At 35.6% G+C, this 25,383-nt stretch overlaps 1 protein-coding gene across 8 annotated transcripts in view; it reads left to right on the forward strand.

The window, feature by feature from the left end:
* The window catches only part of LOC136787892 (adhesion G-protein coupled receptor V1-like), an 82,963-nt gene that overhangs the window by 33,928 nt on the left and 23,652 nt on the right, over positions 1–25,383 (forward strand). For 7 of the 8 annotated variants that reach the window (XR_010826959.1, XR_010826961.1, XR_010826962.1 and 4 more), the window contains exons 26-38: positions 1,463–2,028; positions 3,233–3,503; positions 4,302–4,631; positions 7,737–7,913; positions 8,394–8,617; positions 15,848–15,880; positions 17,631–17,757; positions 17,846–18,031; positions 19,881–20,061; positions 20,676–20,839; positions 21,477–21,600; positions 21,992–22,258; positions 24,744–24,870. Coding sequence is in view for 3 of the 8 variants with exons in the window: in XM_066985288.1 (XP_066841389.1) it covers positions 1,463–2,028; positions 3,233–3,503; positions 4,302–4,631; positions 7,737–7,913; positions 8,394–8,617; positions 15,848–15,880; positions 17,631–17,757; positions 17,846–18,031; positions 19,881–20,061; positions 20,676–20,839; positions 21,477–21,600; positions 21,992–22,258; positions 24,744–24,870 (2,777 nt within the window). In the remaining 5 variants the exon portion in view is untranslated. The remainder of the gene's footprint in view (positions 1–1,462; positions 2,029–3,232; positions 3,504–4,301; positions 4,632–7,736; positions 7,914–8,393; positions 8,618–15,847; positions 15,881–17,630; positions 17,758–17,845; positions 18,032–19,880; positions 20,062–20,675; positions 20,840–21,476; positions 21,601–21,991; positions 22,259–24,743; positions 24,871–25,383) is intronic. The other variant, XR_010826960.1, reaches the window with a different exon arrangement.

Genomic DNA, 25,383 nt, shown 5'->3' on the forward strand with positions numbered 1-25,383 from the left:
CATGTATTTATTGGTCAATCATGATGTAATTGAAAGCTCCACAATGCCTTATTTATGTAGGATACTAAGATTTTATCTGCAACTAAAATGGCATGTACGTTCTGACTGTCAAATGCGTATTTTTGTACTGCAAGACAGTATATGAACTAGTGAACTAAAACAAGCGTAAGTTAACATCAATTTTAATAAGATAAAATAGGAAATAGTAGTGTAGGAGAGAGGTGACAGAGAGCTTGCAAATCTCACGCTGGAAAAAAAAACAAACAACCTGCATCAGTCAATAATATTATGCAAGTTTAAGTGCCACAAGTCAAACAAGGGACAAAATTGGCCTCAGCTACAAAGACAGCGGCGTGCATACCCTTTGTGCCCTGAAACAGGATCTAAGGGTGGCCAATTAACAAATGTGTAAAAAGAGAAGAAATATTGGACCACAAGGAATTCTGAACTTTTTTTGCTCAGTAAACAGAACTACATGGAAAGGATTCATCAGCCCTATAACAAAGCAATGCCATTAGTAACACATAAGCAATTTTGTTGTGGAATTTATCTCAGAAGCAAATAATACTGTTTTTTCTGAGAGTCCACAACAAGAATGAGATGTGAGGATCTTATGTAATATTTAAATATTTCCTTCTAATCTCTCTGTATTAATAAAATAATGATATTTTCCAGTTAAACAGACTTAGCCTATCAAGACTGGGGAATAAAATGTAATAATATAAAGTAAAAAATATTAAATTCTGCAATTCAAGGCTTATAAACCCTTCTTTTTTGTCTGCTGCATCAGTTATTAGAGACTAAAGAGCTAAAACTAAAGTGCAGTTCTAAACAAACCACATGTAGAAATGCCAAAGTCTAATTAATAGATAAGCATCAGCAAGCACATTCTCAGAGCTGTGACTGAAGCTGTGCTGGGAATGTGAGTCTGTCTGAAAGTAGGAACTGTTCTTTTTCCCGTTGAATAGGAACAAAAGGGCCAAGGTAGGTTGTGTTCATATGTTGTTCCTCTGCTCTTTCAGGCATGCATAGATGTAAAATGGTGTTAACATCAGCAAATAAAGATGTCAGACTAAATAACTGTCAGGAACACTTGTGTCCAAGCAGAGCAACTTCCACAAGTTGAGTTTGGATCTCCTCACACTCTCTAGTTGGAAAGATAGAGCTTCATCTGATTCTTGCCTAGTTTTTGTTTGCCCTTTTTTTTTTTTTGTCTTTTCCCACTTTTTCATATTTCCATAGCATAGAAGTATGTCTTAGAAAATGGAAACATTCAATTTTGAGAAGGGATTTTCAAAGTTGCAAGCGAGTTTCTTTTTGCCTGTTTATTTTAATGTGAAAAGGGTTGTAATGTTTATATTATTTCCCTTTATTGCTAAATATACATAACATATTTCTAAGTAAGTGTTCTGCATGTATTTGAAATGGGACTTACACCCTGTTGCTACTATTATTTTTCCAGATACCTGAAAATGATGAATTGTTTGTTGTTCATCTCAGGAGTGTGGAGGGAGGGGCTGAAATCAACACCACAAGGAATTCTGTTCAGATTAATATTAAGAAAAATGACAGCCCTGTGCGATTTGCTCAGAGCACTTACATGGTGCCTGAGGAAGTCGAAATGCTCACAATTCAAGTGATTCGTGGTAAGGATGACAGTGGAAAATTAATTGGACCTGATGAATGTGAAGTCTCCGTCAGTTACACCATCATAACTGGGAATTCAACAGCACATGCGCAGCTCAATTTAGACTTCCTAGATCTTCAGCCAAATACAACTATTGTCTTCACACCTCTAGTTCATGAAGTATATATGAAATTCAAGATCCTTGATGATGCCATACCAGAAATTGCTGAGACCTTCCAAATTATGCTCCTTAAGGACACGTTACAGGGAGATGCTGTTTTGGTTAATCCATCTGTTGTTCACGTCACCATCCAACCAAATGATAAACCCTATGGAGTGCTTTCAATCAACAGTATCCTGTTTACTCAAACTGTTATCATTGATGAAGACCAAATTTCAAGGTACTACAGATCTTCAAACAGTATCTCGTCATGTTAAGGGATTTGTTTGGCACTGTAAAGCATCCTTAGGATTTCACTGACAGTAATTATAAAATCAGTAGTGAAAAATTAATATAGAAATCACCTACTGTGTAATTATTATAAACGATATAGAATTTTCAAGGGAGAAAATGTCTAATTATGCAGAAGTATTTTAATATTTATGAACTATATATGAGAACTGTAAATATTTAATGACATTATCAAAATACTGAAAAACCCTTAATCTAAAAGATGGATCAGTGAAGTTGTGATGCGGCCACACACCCATTCATACAAGTGGAAAATATATTTCAGGCTTCCTTTCCCAGTAAATCTTTGTCTACACTGTATTTAAAGTCAGTCTCTGGTTAAAAAATGGTGGTGAGTGTCTTCTGTGAAGTACTGAATACCCATAGACTTCCAAAAAAGTTAAATACATGTAATTTTACAGATAAATTAAAAACAAATCTCCACACAAATCTTTACAAGCAGAACTAATATCTATACAATATTGCCAGTTTTAGTAAAAATGTCCACTGCTAGCTAGTGATGGTGGTTCATCCCCAGAGAAAGAGGTAATGTATCAACCTATGATTTTATGAACAATTTCTAGTATGTAGAGCCCAGCACTTCAATATTCACTTTTTTTTTTTTCTTTCTTATACACAGATACAGGAAACGTGACATTTCCATAATCACAAATATTGATAAATTATATTTCAGTGCATAGGCAAATAGTTGAGTCACTTTATTTTAAATAAAATCATTATTTAAACACTCATGCCTGACAATTGTATTTTGATATAGTCCATAAAACAGTGTAGAAATTTAGTTGAGAAAAAGTTTTCTGAAATTTAACATCTTTCCTGAGAAAAAATATAAACATGCCAACTTTCCTCTTCTCAGTATCTTTCTTACTGTAAACAAAATAAATTTTAACTAATGTCTTTAGATATATTACTCATGTCTTTATGTATATTATCTCATGAATAAGCAACCTGAGAAAAGTCTACTTCTGTGGTATGATTTCACAAATTTTAAGTCCTGACTCAAATGTCAGTAGCAGCAGTTAATATCGATTCCACTGAAGTCAGTATAAATCTTCCAGGGAACAGATAGCTAAGTAAACCGATATTAATTATAATTGCATGTTACAGATTTTTATTTTCATTCAAAACCACAGGTTTGAAGGGATCACGATCGTAAGAAATGGTGGAACACATGGAAATGTTTCTGTGACCTGGGTCATAACTCGAAATAGCAGTGATCTGTCACCTGTGACTGCAGACCTTGTTCCAGAGACCGGGGAGATACATTTTGATCAAGGACAGATGCTGGTCACACTTTCACTGACCATTATTGATGATAACATACCAGAAGAAGCAGAGCCCTATCTTCTGAAGCTCTTAGCTCATACAATACAGGGAGGCGCAGAAGTCAGCGAACCATCTGAGGTAAGTTTGATTTCAGAACTTGTTTTGAGGAGGTGATAGATAATAATTAGGGAGTAGGATTAGGATTAGGATCCACCAGTTTTGGTGGATTGGCTAAATTGAAGTAGTTGTGCTTGAGTTTAAGTGAAGCAAGCTGATGTATTCTCAGTATAAAGAGCCACATCCAAAGTCTTTGGCTTAACATATTTTATAAGGCCAGACCTATTTAATGCAGTAGCATTTAGCTTAGAATATTCCCATCATAAATATCATTGCATAACTGCTATCTTGATTGGTTGCTTGCTAAGAGAAGGTTGAGCATTTATTTTCACTTGCTTATTTGCTGTAGGTACTGGAATGTTTTACACAGAGTAACAGCTTCAAGAGGATGGCTTAGTGATTAAGACTAACCTCTGAACTTTTAAATAAGGGGTAATTAGCATTACTGACAATTCTGTGACTCAGGTCCCTACTTTGCTTTTTGAACATATGATTGGAATGAATTTGGTGAATTAAATGATTTTTTCACAGTCTGAAATATATTCAAATTATTCACTTTGGCTGCTGAACCAAAAATCAGTTATTCAAAGCTCATTCTGACATAGATGAGGCATAGCAGGAAAGTTGCTGCTATCAGTGGTGTGCTGCTTGTGCACAAGCAACACTTTGGGGCTGTCAATCTGATTTCTTTCTTGAGTGCCAATTCACTAACGATAAAAATGTATGATGACAGTCATGACATACTTTCATGAAAACGTGAAAACTGTGGTGTATATTAATTGTAGCATTGAGTAAGTGATGCTGTTTTCTGTTTTGCAGCTTTTGTTTTACATTCAGGACAGCGATGATGTTTATGGCGTAATAAAGTTTTATCCTTTGGAGAATCAGAAGATTGAAAGTAATCCAACAGGACGCTTTTTATCCTTGAGTTTTGTAAGGGAGAAAGGAACAGTTGGAAATGTGCAGTTAGTTTATACTGCACTGTATATTCCAGCTGGAGCTCTGGATCCTGAGAGAGCAAAAGATGGCATTCTAAATATGTCTAGAAACAGCATCCTCCTGTTTCCAGAAGGAAAAACACATCATACTTTGAGTATACCAATAAGAAAAGATGCATTTCTTCAAAATGGTGCTCATTTCCTCATACAGGTATCTCAGCTGTTTTGTTTTTGTTTTTGTTTTTTAGCTTATTTAATATGAGGAATATGATTCAATAATTGATCCTTCCCCTTGACTGTAATTTAAATGACCATTCCTGTAAAAAAAAAAAAGTGCTTAGCTCTGAAGCAAAGATTTTCTTATTTAAAAAGACATCTTTCATAACTATGCTATAAAGTTTTCTATCCCTAATCATTAGTAATTAAACAAATTTTAAAACTAAAGAGGATTCAGGTACTAATCATGGAATTTATCAAAATGAGATCAGCGTTGTCTGTTGCTTGCCCCTTGAAGCATGTTTCTGCTTGGCCTCTGACTTGGAACGTGAAAAAAATAAGGTTCTTAAAATTAAATTACTGAAGCAGGAAAAATTTCAGAAATGACATGCAAGTAAATGTATCTTGGGCTTGATACAGGTCCTTCTCCAGCAGGTCATCCCCCAGCCTGTACTGATACTTGCGGTTGTTCCTTCCCAAATGCAGGACTCTACACTTGCTCTTGTTAAACCTCATCTGGTTTCTTCCTGCCCAACTCTCCAGCCTGACCAGGTCCCTTCCAACCCCTACAATTCTGTGATACTGTGATCTTTGCTCTTCCAGCTGAACTATTCTAAATTAAAAAGGGTCAAATATACATTATATATTATATGTATATTATATTGCATTTATATATAAATTTGTTAGGAGAACTTACTTTTTTTTTTCCCTGTATAGTTTTCTTCACTTTTTTCTTTCCTTTTTTTTTTCTATCTCAATTTGTAAAAGATAACTTTTATCATCGTTGAAGGTGTTGATGTTATATCCATGAATTTCAAATTTGCCAGGTTTTATATTTTCCTTATAGTCTACCAAAGACGTTGTAATCACTTCTAAGACCTTTGAAAGATTTCCTCCCTCCACATCCTTCTCCCTACATTCTCTTACAGGAGGAATAATGAGAACAAAAAGTTTTGCCAGAATTATATTGTTTATCTAATATGCAATTTTATTTATTTATTTATTTATGGCATTCACAGTTAGGTTAGGAATTGCCTTCTGAAATACTAGAACACGTTAGTATGTTTTATGATTGCAAGAGGTTTGAGAGATCCACAAAATTCTTAAATGTCTAATTCCATGTATTCAATGTTTTTTTTTTTTTTTTTTTTTTTTTTGTCCTTTGACTGTAGTCAAGACACACATCTGATAAATATTTCAGAATGTTCAGTCATTCCAAGCACTTTGCCTGGATTTTCAAACTGTAGATTCCAATCTGTTTTTTTTTTTTTTCTGTACTTTCTCCATGAACTATAAATAAAATCTTTGTTTGAAGAAATTAAATCAGAGGAGCTTTCCAGCTCAAATAATTAATTTAGAAACTCACAGAGAAGGAAAACACCACTATTTATCACTGTGACAATCCTTCTGCATCGTGAATAAATGATAATCTCAGTGAACATGTTTAGAATGAGTTGTACTTAGGCAAAATAAAGAATTGACTCAGGAATCAGCAGAGAAGCAAATGAAACTGTAGGATGAATAAAGGTACAGGAGATAATGTTAATGTGAGATATATTCCTTAGTGACACCTTCAATTAAATAACGTGCTGTAATCAGAGATGCGGTTTTTGGTATAGCTAGGAAGATTAACTCTGAAAATTAAGCTCATAAACTAATTGTTATTGTTCAAATAACTATATATTTTTTTCTCTTTGTACTGGTTTCCTTTAAAAGGTACTAAAGGAAACATTGCAGAAAGAGTAAAATCTCTGTTCTTTATTGATTATTACTTTATTCCAAAGGTACCATACAGGATCCAAATACAGCATACACTTTAAATAGAGCAAATTGTTTTGGCTGTGTAGTATTTCAGAAAGTTTACTGAGCTAATAACCGCACAATGGTGCACTTTCATCCTGTTAATTGCAGAATCGGGGCCTATGCTAGGAGAAAGCTCAGAAAAGAGGAGAAACAAACAGTGCCATCATCTGTTCTTCAGACTTTTGATAACAAGTTGGAATGGTTGAGAATCAGTTACTAAATACAGTATTTGTAAAACATTTCCATCTATCATCAGATAAATGTTCATGCATATTTCTGGGTGTTACTCAAGCAGTTGTGGAACAAAATATGATACAGCCCACATATTTATAGAGTTTGGTTTCAAGAACTGTAAGACTTTAAAAATCATCTTTTGAAATGGTGAACCATGATTACTATATGAATTTAAGAAAGGCCACTATTTTATCCCCAAAAAATAAAGCTTTACTCTATGATAACACCTGATAACTCCAAGAAAAAATGTCAGTGGGAGTTTATGCCCCAGTGAAATGTTCACAGAAATATATGCAAATCTGTTATGGAAACATTTATTGTAATGATGCATGTAGACAGAATCACATGGAATAAATAATATTTAAAGGAAATAATTAAACAGGCAAGTTCTGCTTTCCTTGGTGTGTCACTACTGGTGCTGGGCTTAGCGAGTGATGCTTCCCTTTTAAAGAAAAGGATGAAAAAAAATCTATTTCCTCTTAGTATCTATAATCTATCAGAAATGCAGTGACAAGTAAAATACAGTTTTGAAATACTGTACTGAATTTAAATTCTTAATGTGGCTCTGGTAGTTCTTAGATAGAGAATTCCTTAAAATTTTGTGGAGAGGAAAGAAAAGTGGATTATTATTTGGCTGTTTGATCAAGGGCTGTAAATTATTATGACTTCAGTGATTTCCCTAGATTTTTATCAATGCAAGCCACAAAAAATGATGTTAGACAATTGCCTATGCTGCTCATCAATGACTGTTGTTAATAGCTCTAGTAATGTATCAGCTGATCTGGAACAGAGTCTCTCTCTCTGGCTTGATCTGTGTTTAATTACATACACTAACATGATTTGTCTGGGAGGTGTACCATTCTGCTGACAGCTCAACAATATCCACTTAATTTCTTTGACATGTCTACTTACAAATTTTTATAACAGCAGTGCTATCAGTAGGAAGAATTTGCTCTGGAGATGTATACTTCCTTTATATGAAAATTACTCTGAAATGTCAGAACTGTTCTGACTTGGTGCTGAGGCTTCTTATTTCTCACTTTTCTTTTACTTTTTCCTACAGCTGGAAGGAGTTGAACTGGTGAATAGAATTCCTCTAGTCCCATCTGTGAGTCCTAGATTAGGCGAAATTCGAAATATTTCTTTGAGGATTACTCCAGATATTGCAAATGGAGAAATAGGCTTTATTAGCAATCTACCGATTATTCTTTCTGAACCAGAAGATTCCCCTGCTACGCTGGTAAGTAAGCCTTTTTATATTGTCTTTTGCTATGGAAAACTTATTTGGAGAAGGTGGAGTTTGCTGTATTCAGTGTAGCATTTGACAATTAATGTGAGGAAAAGCCTTCCTGTAAGTTCTGTCTTATCCTAAATATTCTCTTCTTTAAAAAAAAAAAAAAATGCTCTGAAATAATCTGTTACTGATTTCCAGAGAACTGAGATTGGTCTTTGCTTTCTGTGTAAGTATCTAAAACCAGTTAGCCCTTGATGCTCACACAGAGCAAAAGATACTGCAGTTAGTCTCTCTCACCAATTGCGAGCATAGTCATGTAAAGTAGGACTGAGACAAATCCTGAATAAGATAGATCATTTCCCATTCTCAAATTAGAACTGGCCAAACTTTTGTTTTTATTATTATTTATTCAAATAGTAATTTGCAAGGGAGTAATCGGTTTTGCATCTACTTTTGCAAGTCACAACAAATTAATGTGTTTCACAGGTTTCCATTGCATTGCATCGAGATGGGACTGATGGTCAAGCAACTGTGTTCTGGAGTTTGAAACCCTCTGGTCCCAATCAAAAGGCGGTAACACAGGATGATATAAGTCCTTTTAACGGCTCCGTGGTTTTCTTATCTGGACAAAGTGATACCACAATTAACATCACCATTAAAGCTGATGATGTACCTGAAATGAACGAAACTGTGTTATTAACTTTGGACAGGTATTGTACCCTATTCTCTATTCATATGTATCAGCTGCAGTACTCGATTTATGCATAACAGATTAGCACAGTGTTAATTACATGGTATTGCTTGCATTGTGTTGATATGTGTCTGAAGAAATAGTGGGCCCTTGTTTCAGACTGTGTATGGGTTCTTTGACTGGAGATCAATGTAAGAAACCATTTTGCATTTATTATCTAATGACTTAACTGTTTATATTTTCATGAAAATTCTGTATGCTATTTAGAAAGTTCTTTCAGTTTTGATCTTTTTTATAGCTCTTGGTTTTAACACTTTTTTTTTTTCGGAAAAATAATATTTAGTAAGATAATGGGAAAAACTAAAGTGAGAACTAAAAAGCAATGCAGAACTTTTTCTGTCAGAAAAAACATTTATAACTTGGGTGTCACTGTAGAATTAGACTTGCAGTTTATTTGTTTGATCTGCATGTTCAATATTCCTTGATAATTAGATACTTCTGTCAGCTCATAGCCCCCAGAATATCCCAGTGTGACTATTACTGCAGTCTTCTGCTAATGAGAATGCAGTGGGGTTTCTGAAGCACAGTGTTCTGGTCTCCCTTCTCATCTAGTGGAGGATTTTAGGATAACAGGCTGTAAGGGCCCTCAGGTGATACTATTATCTGCATGTGAACACTGTTCAGAAAACTTAAATTAGTTTATAATCAGGAGTCTTTTCCCTCTTTGAGTTACTAACAAGAGTGTCTTGGCTATATCGTCTGTCCTGCTTCCCACAGCTCAGTTACATAAGTAAATACAGAAATACCACCACACGTGCTCTTGTATTACCTCCTATTTGTCTAAGGTACATTTTCCACTTTTACTGAAAACATACTACAGTGGTCTGCCAGCACCAGCTTCCACACTGAACATCTACTACTTACATAGTCCTTACCTTATGCAGAAGAAGTATTTTTATTCTGTACAGGAAGCGTAGGCTAGCTCTTAGATATCCACAACAGATATCCACAGTGATTCCACATTAGCAAACAATAGGCAAGAAGCTCCTCACGCTGTTGTTGATCACTAGAAGATCCCATTTCAGAAAACATGGTTTTCGAACATCTTTATGGCACACAGGGAAGATGTTATTCCTTTGCGGGATTGGCTTGCTTGATTAAAAGGTGGCTGGTTAATGCATGTAGTTCAGAACTAGTTATTTTATTCTACCTTGGCTACTCATTACATTAAAAAGGCAATCCTTTTCAGAATAAAAACAGAGACTATTGCAAGCAGTTCTCCGCTTTCTTTCTGTGGGAGAAACTGGTTTGTCTCAAGGAATTTTTTTAGAGTCTCTGGCACAAAGGGGGAAACTAGGATTAGAAATGATGGTTCAAGTTTTGAGTGTAAGGTGGCCAAGAATGCAGAGTGGTATTGAGGTAAACAAGTAAGTAGATAGAAGTAAGCAGCATGAAAGGGTAACTTTTTTGATTCACGTGTGTGAAAGTACAGTTTTCTGCCATTTATCCTGAGTTACAACTGTAGGCTATACCTTGAAAATGGTGGCTGCAACAGGGATTGAACTGGCAGCTGAACAAATACAACCAGTGTTCTGCTTTTGCTGTGTATGGTGCAAGCCGTAGGCTCTGTTGATCATGAAGTGGATGGTGAAAAGTGTGCCAACAGTAAGCAGCTTTCCCACACTTGGCAGGGTCAGAGAGTGAACCGAGGAACAGGTGGTCTGTCCTGGAAAAAGAAGTAAGCAAGGAGGAGATAGAATCTGAACTTTTCTCTAGACCTTGGTAGCATCCCTCACTTCAACTAATTAGCAGAAGCCAAGAATGAAATGACTGCAGAGATCATCCTTTCAGTACTAGACATGACTCTTCAAATTAGGGTTGAAGGATACTGGCAGGGTTACGTGTACGCCCGTGCTATTGCTTTCAGCCTGGTTGGTATTTTGTGGACAAATAGAAGATTTCAGTTTCCGAGGCTGGCAGCCAGCACCTCACAGCAGTAGTGAATGAGCATGAAAACAAAGATGCACTGTGCTGTAGATGTGCTTGTACTGTTCCGTAAATTGTAGCATAAGTCAGCGAGAAAAGAAAGCATGTAAGAACTTTAATGAAACTACAGACATAGACATATGTTCATAAGCATTCAATGTATTGCAATTATTAATAGCACGGGTAAAATAATCAAAATAATTAGTTCTAACAAGGATGTATTATTTACGGCTTAGTGGTATTGTCAAGGCAGTTCAATTTTAAATAAGCTTTAAGTGCATCCATAACTATATTTTTTCCAAGCCATTAAAAACAATGTTATCCTTTCTTGCTTTATGCTCTCTATACTTAGACCACAGATATTAAAACTAGCTCTGAATTTTGTCCACAAACTGGAGGAAAATGTATAACATGAAAAATATGATTCCAAAGAACACAGATGAGTAATGATGAGTAATGAAGGAGCAAGAGAGTCTTGTATCTGCTGAAGCTTCTTTATATTTTCTTTTTTTAGGAGCAGATTCAGGTTGAATGCCTGCCCTATCTGAATAGGCCTGAATTGAGACCAAGCATAAATAAAACCAGATGTCTGTAGTGAAATCTATGTGAGAAAGGAAAGACCTTGGTCTTCTTGATGAATGTAGGTGGAACAGGCCATGGAAATTGTGTGTGTGCTTTGTGAGAGCATATATGCATACTAGGGCTGTTCATTTTACCTGGTAAGCACAAACAGAAATCAGTTTTTTTTAAATCTGATTGCTGTTTTTTCCTTCTACACAACGTAATCTCTCACTGGCAGTTATCAGCCCCCCAGTTAAGGTGCAGACAGCTATCAGTTTGGCACCTGGCACAACCAGAGGGCCAGAACCTGCAGGGTATGTGGGCTGGGGACGTGGCCTGTGTTTGTGCTCATGAGTGAGTGGTGGTGAGACTGAGAACTTGGAGACTTTGGGATCTGGGGATAAATCACTTTTATTTTGTGGAAGTGATAATCAACAAACAGACAACTGTTTAGGCAGTCCTTATGCTCCAGCATTTTTTGAGTCTTAACTCATGGAAGTTAGGATGCCAGAACAGATCCATATGCATATGTTACGACATAAATCTCATTTACTATATATAATAAACTGAAGCAACGTTATTTGAAGATTTTTATTGTTCTAGTGATTTCTGTGATGGGATACAGATTTCCATAGGCTGACATTCTGTCATCAGTTTATGTGGAAAATGATTAGACCTATGAGTTATGAAGTAATTTTTTGAAAATTACAAATGTAAAATACAGACTTGACTATTTCACTGTGAAATATCTGGCAGTTTTTAAACATTTTTGGGTTTTAGAGGTTGCTACATGTCAAAAAGTTAGAAAAGCATAGGAGGGCCATTTAAATCACTGTGTAGTGTTGATGGACAGGGCTTAAGGGTTTATGTGTTGTGGGTTACTCACTGCCATACTGCTTAATGGAGCTAGGATTTTCTCCTTACTTGGTAATTCCCTTTGGTTAGTGTCTGTTTCAAAACCATATCTATCTTACTTATGTAAATTTTCATAGAATCACAGAATAGCTTGGGTTGGAAGGGACCTTAAAGATCATCAGTTTCCAACCCCAGTGCCATGGGCAGGGATGCCACCCATTAGATCAGGTCGGCCCACAGCCTAGTCCAACCTGGCCTTGAAAACCTCCAGGGATGCCTCAAGGGTTTGATCAGACTGCGTTTTAACGGGGAAAAAGTCATTTGAAAATAGTAGAATGTTGAAATGAGTGCGCTGGACACCTACTGCTTGTTTTCATTACTTCTCAAAATAACAACATATCTCTCCTGCTATGACTCAGAAAAATTAAAATAGCCTCAAAAATCAAATAAATGATGGATTAAACCTGGAGAGAAGGTGTTTCCTCTGATGAGAGGCACTATGGAAAGTCTAATGTGGCAAATCCTACTTTAATGCAGTTCTTTAGAGCTAGAGCCTGCCTCTAATTAAATCAGTAGATAATCCTGAAAAAATTGAAGAGGGGGTGAACACTGAATGCAAGCAAATTGAGTAATGTTCCACAAGCAATTTCACTTCCCCCTTTTTGAGATACCCTGATAGAAAAGAAAGTCTTTTAGAGAAGTGTGGTTTAATAATGACAGCCATGTAGATTCACAGTGGAAATTAAGTTTCTCATGTGTCTTTCAGAACACTCAGGTTCTGCAGAAATTCCAGATTTTGTCAAAAGTTATTAACTTCAAAGCTATTTTTCATTTATTTATTTAATTATTTTGTGGTTCTAGTTAGTTCTTAACATTGAAATTCTCATGGTACCTTAAACTTAGTCAAAACTCTAATTTCTCCTATTTTCTTGTACTGCATGTTTAAAAAAGTGTAAGAAACATTTTGAAGCTCCTGTCAGTTGTCCTAATTCATCTGTAGTTCTTGCTACATAATAATTATGATTTTTTTTACTGAAAGAATTTCCCTAATGATCAGTCATTTCACATTAGTCTTGTTGTATAAGAAATGCTTTACACACTTTGAGGTTGTATTTCTTTTGGCAGCATCATAAGCATTGCCAGGGTTTACTGTCTGTGACGATATGAAACTTCATGTCCATACATAGCCATTTTACAGGAAAAAATAAGCTGAGGATAAAAACAGGGAAGTGGCTTTCCCAGTGATTGGTATCACCTTATTCCTGGTCAAGAGTTCTTTTCACTAGCTGGAGGAGCTGCTGGCCACGGTTAAGCCACCATGTCAAAGCAGCTGTTTTAACTTTTATTGCTGCTTCTGAATAGCCCTCTTTGTCCTGTTTCCATACTGCTGTCAGAGGAACACCTAAAGAGCTGGTTTCACATACCACGAGGAGTGAAACGGGACTGAACTGGACCCGTGTAGTGTCAGGCAGTCTGGGAGCATCTCCTCCGTGGTGTAAGGGTGGTATATGAACGCCCCTCTGTTCTTCGAGGTTGGAAGTGCACGTGGCAGGGGATGGGGCTGGTGTCCTGGCAGCTCTCTGGTGGCACGGACCCTGTGTCCAGCCCCGTAGCTCCTCCGGGTCGATCTGAGCTGGCTGCTGGAAGTATTATGCAGCTATTTGCTGAACGCTTCACCTTGCCTGGTTTAGCCCTGTATGGACTTAGGTTTAGCACATGAAGAGTACACTGAACCGAAAAGCAAGCATTTGGATTAAAAGGATAAAAGTTTGCAGGATGTGAGTATGATAATTGCATTACAATGTAATTGTTCAAAACAATAGAATTGGGATTTTTTTTTTTTTTATTATTCCTAGAAAAAAGTAAACCTGTGAGAATACTTTACAACAAACATTTTGGATTTAAATTTAAAATGTACTTTCCTAATTTATCTTTGTTCTCTTAATTCTTCTTTTTTTTTTCAATACTATTTTTTAAAAATTTCTTGTTAGGGATATGCATTCTATGTTATGAAAAGTTACATGTATATGCCTTAGAGTATAGATATAAAGAATACTACTGAGTGCACCATTCTTCGAATCACAGAATGGCTCAGGTTGGAAGGGACCTTAAAGATCATCCACTTCCAACCCCTCTGCCATGGGCAGGGATGGCACCTACTAGATCAGGTTGGCCACAGCCTCATCCAACCTGGTCTTGAATACCTCCAGGGATGGGGCAGCCACAGCTTCGTTCATTCATTGTTTGCTTAACAGCATCTTGGAGCTGGAAACCTAAACCTAGCTGCTTCTATTAAGTTTCTGCATAGGATGTTTTATGACTTTTTGGAGAAGTAACTAACATTACTGTGCCAGGGCAGTGATAGCGGTCTGACCACTCATGATATCAGCCAGAGAAAAAAAATGACCAGATAATAAATAAATAAACAAACAAACAAACAAATAAGTAAATAAATAAAAGGATCCAGGTGTTCAAGATGGGGTTTGTATGGAGAAACCACCTGAACAATGTTCTTTTTTACCAGTTGATGGACTGAATTTTACTGGTTGCTTCCTGACCTGAAAGCTGTCTAGGTTTAATACATATCAAAAGCTCACTTGATATAGTGATTCATTTTTATTTTCTGTTGTAAATTATTTTACTAACAGCTTAGCGATATAATTAAATTTTAGCATTACCAACTCTGGAATCTTCTCCTTGATCTTTTCATTGTGTTAATATTTTGCTGTTTTTTGAATGCTTTTGCATGTTTCTGAGGGAAGGGAGAATGTCTCAATATATACCTAGCTTCAGTGAATATCAATAACAAATTTCAATTAATTCAGACTTCCTATTCGAAAGAACGTCTGTGAATGTATTTACTTCTCAGAATTTAGAGTGAACTCTTGTCTGTATTGAATTCCAAATTTAAATTATTTTTGAGATTAGTGGAGCCCAATTATCACCTTACAAACACTGTTTTAATCTGTTTTTGGTGCTTTGATAGACGATACAGTTTTTGTATTTAATGTATTTTTGATTAAGAAAGCCAAAATACATGATTACTATTGCAGAATAATGCTGCCCTTTTGACTGACTTCATGTGGCAGTTTTGTTATAAATGCTTGGTTGAAACTTGATTTAATTTTTTAACCTTTTGATTAGCAAATACCTTTTCCTTTCCCCTTTTTCTTTTTTTTTTTTTGTCCCTTTATTTCCTTGTCCCCTCTTTTTCCCCTTTTTCTCCTTCTGCTTCTCTTTCTTATATTTGTATTTATGTTATACATGTATATATACTACTTTGGTAATCTGATTAACTAAAAAATTGTTGTAAATGAGGTTTGCTGTGATTTTGTGCCTAATTACTTTTCCTTGTGTACCCATCAGTACTCTTTCTGTGCTTATCTGTTTTTATCATTACTTTGTCAGACTGATGAAACACCATATCACAGAGGCACGTAGATGTATTTCCCTAATAAAGGGTTATAATCGTGGATGGCTGCTGCAGTTGTGATCACGCAGTCAGTAATCAAGCTCTTTGAGGAGGGCTTGGTAGGGAACACCTTGAGTGGCTCTTGACATGCTGAATTGGTCATGGGGTCACTCCTCCTAAGTGGGAACTGCCCACTTGCTGGCCTTTGTCAACAGGAAAATGCCAAGCAAGCAGGGTTCCCATAAAAAGAACATTATAAACTTTTGGAAAGTAAAAAGAAAGCCTTCTTTTTTTTCTTTTTCTTTTTTTTTTTTTGTCCCTTTTGTTAGTTTTTTGTTCTTTTATAAGATGGGTAGTATTGAAATTTTAGTAAGTGGCACTTTCATTACTTTCTACATCCTCTTTTTTTTTTTTTTTTTTCCTCTGTGTTGACAGGGTAGAGACAGAAAGGTTTGTCGTGTTCTTTGGGTAAGTGCGGTGAACTGTTTTCTGTCCTCAGTGAATCAATGCTTTGTTTTAGAAGTGGTTGGTTTGGACAGAAACTGTCTTTATCATTTCTTTCCCCCCCCAAGAATCACGTCTCTGCATCTCTTCAGACAACGCATGCTTCCCCTTTGGTGTTTCGTTTGATGGCATGGGGTTCTTGCTTGAAGGCATTTCTTTATGTAGGATCTGTGAATGATGAAAGTTATGAATGCATGGCTCAGTGTTTGATATTTGAGTGTTTCATGGAATAATGAATTAATTGTTTTAAACTGCTACAAATACAGTTTGCCCCAACTAAATGGCTGAACTGATTAGAGTTACAGAGTAATTTTCTCTAGTCAAAGACAAGGAAAGTTATCTTGATTTAGACTAACATGCATATAATTTATATAACACAGGTTATTTTTTCTACCGACTTTTTTTTTTTTTAAACATGTAACAAACATGAGCACGTTACTCTATTAAATAGGTATTACCTATTTTGCATCCTGTACCCTGTCCTGTAGACTGTGCTACAACAATGCTAAGTTGTTTTTGTGTGTGTAGGTTCCAGTTACTTAAAATGTGCTTCTGGACACAGTTCTGGGCCTGATTTCAAAAACTGGATATAATAGATCACATTTCTTCATGAAATAGTGTTTGATAAAGTCTAGGTTGTAGCACAGTGAAAGCACAAAAATATGTACAGTATGCAGGACCACGATTTCATTGAAAAATACAATACTGACAGGAAACGTGAAAGATGCAAAGGAATCTAAGTACCTAAAACTACATGTAATAAATCATATGCAGACCATCAATCTGAAGGTGTATTCTTGATGCATCCTGCAATAGTGCTTCTCTGGAATTTTTAATATAAGAAATTTAAAATGATGAAAATTACTGCTTCTGAGGAAAGGCAAGCAAGTAATATGCAAGGTTCATTACTGTTATCAGATACTGCCCATTCCTGTCACAGAGTACGATCAAGATGGTGTAGGAGAAGCCCAGAGAGAGAAATCCTTTACTGAGAGGAATCTGAAGTATGCGTATTTGGTCAACGTACTTCATTCTTGCACCATTCAGCATGTGCTTTAAAGGAGTAATGAGAAAGGGGAATGAGTCTGAGCTACTGAGAGCAGGTCCAACATTTTGTAGAGTCAGACAGGGATCCTACAGGTAGTCTCCACATCTACAGAAGGCAGGCTAACACAGAGCTGAGGATGAAATCCATGGTATCGAGGGTCAAATTTCTGCCTCTTTATGTCAGTAGTAAACTTTGACAAACAAAGCAATAATGGAAATTTATGCTTTTCAGTGTAATCTCAGCATAGGTGATTTTGGAATTTCCTTTATACCTTGATCCAAGTACAAAGTAGTTCTGAATTTAACTAACTTTTTTTTTTTTTTTTTCCTGGCACTATTCTGTTTCTTTTCCTGTGTGTTGTGTGCATGTGTTATCAAAAACAGACAAACAAACAACAGAGTTACTAGCTATAAAAAGCTAATCAGAAACAAACAAACAAAAAGTTACTTCAGAGGCAATTATTTATTTTATTTATTTATTTATTTATTTTTTACGAATGGATAAAACATTCTGATGTTGTATCATTCTTAACTTGTTTTAATCCTTGTAGGTAACTGTTGGCTTTCATAATTTATTCATAAAATTTGTCAATATCCTGATCTCCTCTGTATGGATTTGCTAAACAGAGTTGCAACTTGAAAAAAACCTCTTACCCTCCTTTCTCAGGGTCAGTGTGGAAAATCAGATACTGAAATACGGGTTTACTACTTGTGAAATTACAATTTTGGAAAACGATGATCCTGGAGGAGTGTTCGAATTTTCTTCCTCTTCCAGAGGTCCCTACAGCATCAAGGTAGCTATCCGAGTAACGTCACTTAAACATTACAGACGACTTAGTTCTAACAGAGTGCTAGAAAAAGATTAATTTTATTTTTTTGCAGGAAGGGGAGTCTGTTGAGCTGCAGATTGTTCGCACTAGAGGAAGCCTCATCAGACAGTTTCTGCGCTACACTGTAGAACCAAGAGATAATAATGAGTTTTATGGAAGCACAGGAATTCTGGAGTTTAAGCCTGGTGAAAGAGAGATCATAATTACTCTACTGACAAGGATGGATGGGATTCCAGAGGTAAGAATTAATATTTTTCTCTCTTTAAATTGCATTCACATACATATTTGTTTGTCACTTACTAAAATATAGATGGTTTCACCTGTAAATACCAGCAATTTTTCTGTAACATTTGAAGGCTTTCTTTTTCTTAAGTGTGAGAAATAGATAGAGGAGGAGTGACTGAAAGGCCTATAAGATAGTCAAGCACCATATGAAAGCACTTTATATCAATACAAATCAGGTCTTGTCAGTCTTGCCTGAATATTCATTTCTCTGATATCTCTATTGTTTTGTAATCCCAGAAATCTGCACAATTTGAGGCATGTGTCTGTTGCTTTTCTCTTTGCTTTCTGCTTTTCTGTAGCTTGTTCCCTTTCCTGTGCATCAGCCATCCTGGATTCCATCAGGAAGTTTGCAAGGGTTTGATTTTACCACATTTATGTTAACATAAATTTTAGCTGCTGTGATTCAGCATTTTTTGCTGCCTTTACATGCACATTCCTATGCTGTATTTTGCATAAGCAGTTAGTTGTGTTTGTCTGATCCTGCTAATGAGCTGATCTAGGAGTAAGATGTCAGAAAGCCAGCTTTACAAAACATAAAGGTTTTAGGAAGGTTAATAATCTTTTTGTAGGGCCAGGTGGTCATCAGTCATGGATTGAAGGAGGGATGGAGGACCATATGATGAGGAAATCAGGGGATCACAGCAACTCCAACTTCAATTGCATAGGCTGCTGTAGAAATTCAGGTTTCTTTTCCCTACATACTCCAAAGAAAGGAGACATAAGAAGTCTGAACTCCACTACAGAAGCCAGGAACATAAGTTAATCTAGTAAAACTTAGGCACTAAAACAGCGGGTTATTTAATAGTTCCATTCCCAGTTTTTACTAGTTCATCAGCAGGCTGAGATAAAAGTATTTCCCTGCTTACAGCAGTATTATTAGACTAGGTAAGTCATCCTGCTGAAATGCTCAGGCAAAAACATACGAATTGTAGTGTCAGGACTAAAAAATAAGGAGGTCCTTTTATACTCTTCTATCTCCAAGAGTGGCCAAAAGCCACATACATGAGCAGGACATATATAATCACTTTCCTCCAGAATGCCATCCCAGCCTCCAATGGTGGGCAGTCCAAGGATGTCTGGAGTAATGGATGGTATCTTTGGGTGCCTTCAGATTTTCTTTCTGTTAATTGAAGCAGTTACGCTTTGAACGCAGGTAAGGTTTTAGCATCCATGACATTCTGTAGTACTGAACACCATTGTTTAATTGAATTGTATGTGAAGAACCAGTTCATGTGTGTTTCTTTACTGCTAACCACCAGCCAGTTTCACTGAGTTCTCCCCAGTGTAGAGTAATGCTGTTTTCTAGATAGATAAATGCAATATTTTTTTCTAATGTTCTCTGATACTTTTTTGAAAGTACCATGTCCCATTAGATTAATAAAGCCAGTTGATCAATTCTTTCTAAATTAGCATGCTGTCCATGGTTTAAAAATCTTTGCTTTACCTGTTACAAAGCCAGGAATCTTAAGAAGTCTTGGAGGAAAGAAAATTTACATTTCAGAGTGTGTTACAAACATTACTTGTGAAATTATGCGATTCTAAATTAAGTACACAAAATAAGTCCTTGCTTATAATAATAATAGACTTTTGGAGAAACTGATGCTTTTAGAGATAGAAAGTTCTAACAATTTCCTTTATTTGATAGCATTATACAAACGTTTATTGCATGTAGAATGTGTGTGATTTCATTTTAAGTTTGTATCCCTTTCTGCCTGATGGGGGACTGTGGACTATAGACCATTTTGTTTTTGATGTGGATGTTGAATATGTATTTTTGTTCTGACTGAGTTTCCCTCTTCTAGCTGGATGAGCTATATTCTGTGGTACTTAGTGGCTACAGTGAAATGCCAGGCAAGTTGGGGAATGCCACAATGGTCAATATAACCATTTTGAAGAATGATGATCCGCATGGTATCATTCAGTTTCTACCTTACGAACTAACAGTAACAATAAGTGAAAGCAAAGGAGAAGTCATCCATACCGGTAATTCCTTTTTATTAGAGTTACTTCTTTATCTGCTGTCTGCTTCTGCAAGTCTTATTTTCCCTGTTCTAGGATAACAGAAGTCTAGGAGACTTCTTACTAAAATCTCCACTCAGGACTTTACAGATTGGTACAATGCCAAGCAAGATGAGCAGCGGAGAGTGAAGTGGAGAAGTATGGGTGTGGAAAAACAGAGGGATTAACTGAGTAAAAAGGATTGCTAGAGAATTTTCCAGACAGGAGGGATGGAGCACTGATGTATGTGCAAAGTGCAACGTGGAGGTAGTAGCTCTGTTTGTGGAGAATGAAGAATGGGGTGTTATATAAGAGAAACATAGAGTTAAATCTTCCTATGGGTGATTTTAATTGATCTATTCAGTTATCAATTACTTTTACAGGCAAGAATTAACATGTGAAATTAAAGCAGTTTGCACTGCTTTAGTAATCTGTCTTTGTGTGTCCTTTTCTGTAGCACTCCAACATGTTACTGGTTTCATAAGAAGTGAAATTGGTTATTATTGTATTTCCTTTTTCTCAGTTTCAGATGTTTCAGATGTTCCTTTTTGATTTCTGTTGCTCTGAATATGCACACTGACTCTGTTTATGTTTTTTAGCTGTTTACAGAGTTGTAAGAAATCAAGGAAACTATGGAAATGTTAGTGTGTCTTGGGTTGTTGATCCAGCATGTACCAATGACGTCTATCCAGAGCAAGGGACTATTTTATTTGATAATCTGGAGTTTTCAAAAAATATCACCATTTACTCACTGCCAGATGAGGTAAACACTTTTACAGTGTTTTGGGGTGAGAATATGGGACAAAGAGTAAGTACTAAAACATTAGAGTATAAGGAGAAAAAAGGAATGTGTGTTTCTCAAGAGCCTAATAACTTGTAGGAAATATCAAAATACTTGGGTAGAACTGAGATAATGTCTGCAAATCATAGAGAAATTTCAGAAGCTGTGCATACCTCTAAACAAAAAAGGTAGAAGCTGAGAGTAATTGTACTGTGGTAAAGTTATAGGAAAGTTTGACTGAAACTCGTATCTTGATAACTGGAATCCTAATTTCAATCCTAATCCTATATGCTGATAAATTTGAAGTAATATAAGAAAGATTACACCTAATGATAAATAAATAAAGCTGTAAAAAAAACTACATGTATCAGAAACATAAAACTGGAAGGTAACTTTTGGGTCATCTGTGCAAGATAAAGAGGAAGGGACTTACTTACAAAAACTGTAGATGGATGATAATTTCTGTATAACTGTATGAATTATCATCCCTCTTGAGACACATAAGGACTGACAAATAAAAACAACACTCAGAAATCTCTGGCTTATTAATCCCCCTAACTTTTCATTTTAAATTCTTCAGTGTTTTGTATGCTAGAAATTAATGTCTTAATACTTTCAGGTGCCTGAAGAGGAGGAAGTATTCACCATCAGTTTATTCAATGCTACCGGTGGAGCCAGGCTGGGCAATGTAACCACTGCAATTTTACAAATAACAAAGAATGATGATCCCATTTATTTTGCAGGTTAGATATTATTGTTTATAAATGTGGAATACATACACTACCTAAAACGGATTTTTTTCACAAACCAGATCATTGCGAAATCGTAATCCCAAAAGAGCAAGTGGAAAAGCTCCCCAAACTTTTTTTTTTTTTTGTATTTAATTTATATTTGTTTCCTTCAGAACCTTCCCATTTTTTTGTGTGTGTCATTTTTCTCTTTGTTGATGTTGAGATCAGTTAGGAGGCAAGGTACAAAATATTCTCTCGTACCTGAATTATTTCCTACCTTTATCACATACATCTTATTGTTTCATTGAAGAGGAAGATCCTACTAGAGAGAATTAAGAAAACAGAGCAAATGCAAGCAACTCAGGCTTGAACTCAGACAGATTTGTTGCTTTTGTATTTTCAGAACCTGTGACAGTGAGTGTTCAAGAAGGAAGTGTTGCAAACTTTACAGTCCTAAGGAATGGATCTGCTGATGTCGCTGTTGTTGTCCAGTATATTACTGTTAATGGAGATGCAACAGCTGAAGAGGGAGACTTTGTTCCCAGTGGAAAGAACAGTGTCATTTTGTTTGATGTTGGAGAAAGGGAGCAGAATTTATCTGTGTATATCAACGATGATGATACCCCTGAAACTGATGAAACATTTTATATTATCCTTTTCAATTCTACAGGTAAGTCTTCCTTTTTTTTTTTTTTTTTTTTGCTGGCAATTTCTTAGTATCTTGGTCTTATCATAAAGCAATATTTAAATGCCAAGAATTATACGAATAATGTTTGCTTCAAGATTTTTATACAATAAATGCATACTGTGTTTGAATTTTCATCCTTAATTATTTTATTGGAAACAAAAATCAAATGATAGAGTTGATACTTTGCCTGCAAAAACAACTGGAGTGAAAGTCCCTTTTCAAATATAAATGCTCCAAATTAGATGGACTTCAATACAAAAACACAAAGCAAAAAAAAAAAAACAAAATTTAGTACCCAACAGTCTTAGGAAAAGAGGTATTCTTTTAGTTATTTTTTTCATGCTCCAGAGTGTATTACAAAACTACATGATTTTTGTAAAAACAAACAGAACTGCCATATTTTGGAGGAAGGGTATGTAATTGCTCTATTTTATTAGTAGCGAAAAGTATGCATACATTTTTTTCACTCTGAGACTATAGTTTTAAAAGGCTTAATTTGCAGAAAAATATATGTCACAATTTACCCAGGGGACCACCTCTAAAGAAAGGATTTATTACCTTAGAAATAACGTATTTTTGTTTATTTATTTATTTTTCAAAGTTTACACTTAAAAAGGAATGACCAAAATTATTCAGCCCATTCCTCACGTTTTTGAAATACATATCTTTTAGAATAAATTATCACTGTTATGTAATATACATGAGAAAATAAAAGTGAAGTATAAGAAATTCATAATTTTTCCAGAGCCCTAAGTATTTAATAAAGACCCTCCCCACACCTAGCTCCAACAAAACTCATGGTGTTGTGGGAGAGTCATTTGCAATTGTGTTATCAAATTTTAATTTACTGCCCTTCATTTTTTACTGTTCTCTAGTTGAGAGGTAATAACAGGCTCTGAATCTGCTGCAAATCTTTGCAATGCAAAGCAAAGCTGTATTGAATCAGCCATTGAAACCTGAGGGGCTGTAATTTAATAAAGCAAAGAAAGATGATGGCAATTAACCATCAGACTATACCTTCAGATTGTGTGACACGTTCTCAAAGTAAAATACCTACCAGGTATTCAATTCAAGATTAGGAAACCTAAAATTAGATTTCTTCATCTGTAAGCACGCTAAGCATCTTAGTTCTCATTACAGTCTCTGATGGTCTTAGTCTTTAGCAGTCGATAAGACTGAAGTGATTGAGGTCATGCTACAGTGGACACCCTGCGGCTGGCCTGTGAGTTTCTCACAAGGCAGCATTGATCTTGAGTTGAATCCTTCCCTGAACATTGGTAGCAGGCAGCCAGAGGTTGACAGGGAAAGCAGTAATTTGAGTATAAGGCAGCTAAGCTATTTCCCAAGGTCGGCTGGTATTCACTGTAGTACCCAGGTCTCTTATAAAATATCAGACTAGGGAAAGGATTAGACAAAACCATTCTTCTTCCTTCATAAGTTTTCTCTTTTGTTGTCTCTTTCTACTTTAATAACTTTCTTCAGGATCTACTGGTAGCTCCCAATACTACCCCATTGGGAACATATCATGGCTTTTCTCCTAGCACATGGGGAATGGGTATCCATAGCCTCCTTTTTCCTCTAAAATGAGCATCATATAGTTTTACAGCCATTCTAGAATCACTAAGAATAAAGAATATTTCTATACATATTCCTGAAAGCAAAAGTTGGTTTTCTTTCTATGATTGGTTACATACAGTGGCCTTGACTGTTCTGAAATTTTTTTGGGGACTGTTGTTCCTGAGAGAAAATACAAATAGAGGTATATGAAGTTAGAGGAATAAGCACATTGTTTAACGTGGAACAAAATTTAGTCGGACACTTTCAAAGAAGACAAAAAATGGGGTGGGTGTGGACACATTATGTTCATCTATGGACAATGCAATGGAGTTAGAATTAACATCCCTTAATATTTACCTGTACTAATATGCACACTGAAAGCCTGCTAGCTTCCCATCTACATAATAAGAATCTTATGTTTCTTCCTTTTAGATATTCTTTGATATGGGAGTGAATAAACTCTTAGACATTGCTCATAGCTTGTATTTAGTTTAAATGCAATACTTTTCTTCTAGGTCTAAAGAAGGTCGGGGCTCTCTGAATACCTTACTCTTTTATTCTGTACCTCTGAATATCTTATTCTTTTGACTTGTCCAGATGATCAAACAGAAAATGTTACCTCACATAACAACTACATGCAAGGATACTGTGTAGTAAGAATCACATCTTCTCAGTTCATGTCATTTTTCCTGAAAATCTTACGTCTTGCTCTCTGGATGGTACACTACTTAAATACTTTTACTCTGATTTGCCTGCTGCTGAATACCTCAAATTCTGTTTTTCACTGACTTTTATAATTGTCCTTTTCTTTGTATAAAAGCAATTGTAGTGAGTAGAAAACATAATTGGATTTAGAGTTACCTACATTTCTGATTCCAATTTTAATAATAATAATTGTCCTCTTTTTTAGGAGATACAGTTATCTTTAAGGCTGGAATGGCAACAGTTATTATTGAAGCAAATGATGATCCTAATGGAATTTTCTCTTTGGAACCTTTAGAGAAGCCAGTTGAAGAAGGCAAAAGTAACATTTTTTGGTAAGTAACGTTTAAAGAATATCTTTGCACTCTTTTGGAACTGGTGTATGTGGTACTTTATAAATAGCACTTTGATTAAATCAAATGCACAAGTGTGCATTGATAGAAGTGCACTATAGAAAAACAGTTTTACAAAATTTTGGATTAAATGATTTGTAATGTGTTGAAGACATCACCTGTAATACTATGGAGTACACAGTAAATATTAAAAAGTGCACAGAAGCTCATGTTGAAATGTAACTAAATAAGACTTCAGCATTGATGTTCTGTTATAATCTCAGGAACCTGTAGATACAGAAAAATCTGAATGATTGAGCACAATATAACCTAGGCTGACAGAAAAAGAAAAAAAACCACTCAACAAATAGCTAAATAAAACTGTGTGGCACTAGGTGGCTTTTTGTACCCATCTTTGAAATTTTCAACTGCAAACTACTGTATTCTTTCTTTCTGTTTTTGTATTTTTTTTTTCTTTTATCTGTTAATTACAGATTGAAATCTATACTTAAAGTC

This window comes from Anser cygnoides, chromosome 31, assembly GCF_040182565.1.
Source record: "Anser cygnoides isolate HZ-2024a breed goose chromosome 31, Taihu_goose_T2T_genome, whole genome shotgun sequence".
In the NCBI taxonomy this organism is placed as follows: domain Eukaryota; kingdom Metazoa; phylum Chordata; class Aves; order Anseriformes; family Anatidae; genus Anser; species Anser cygnoides.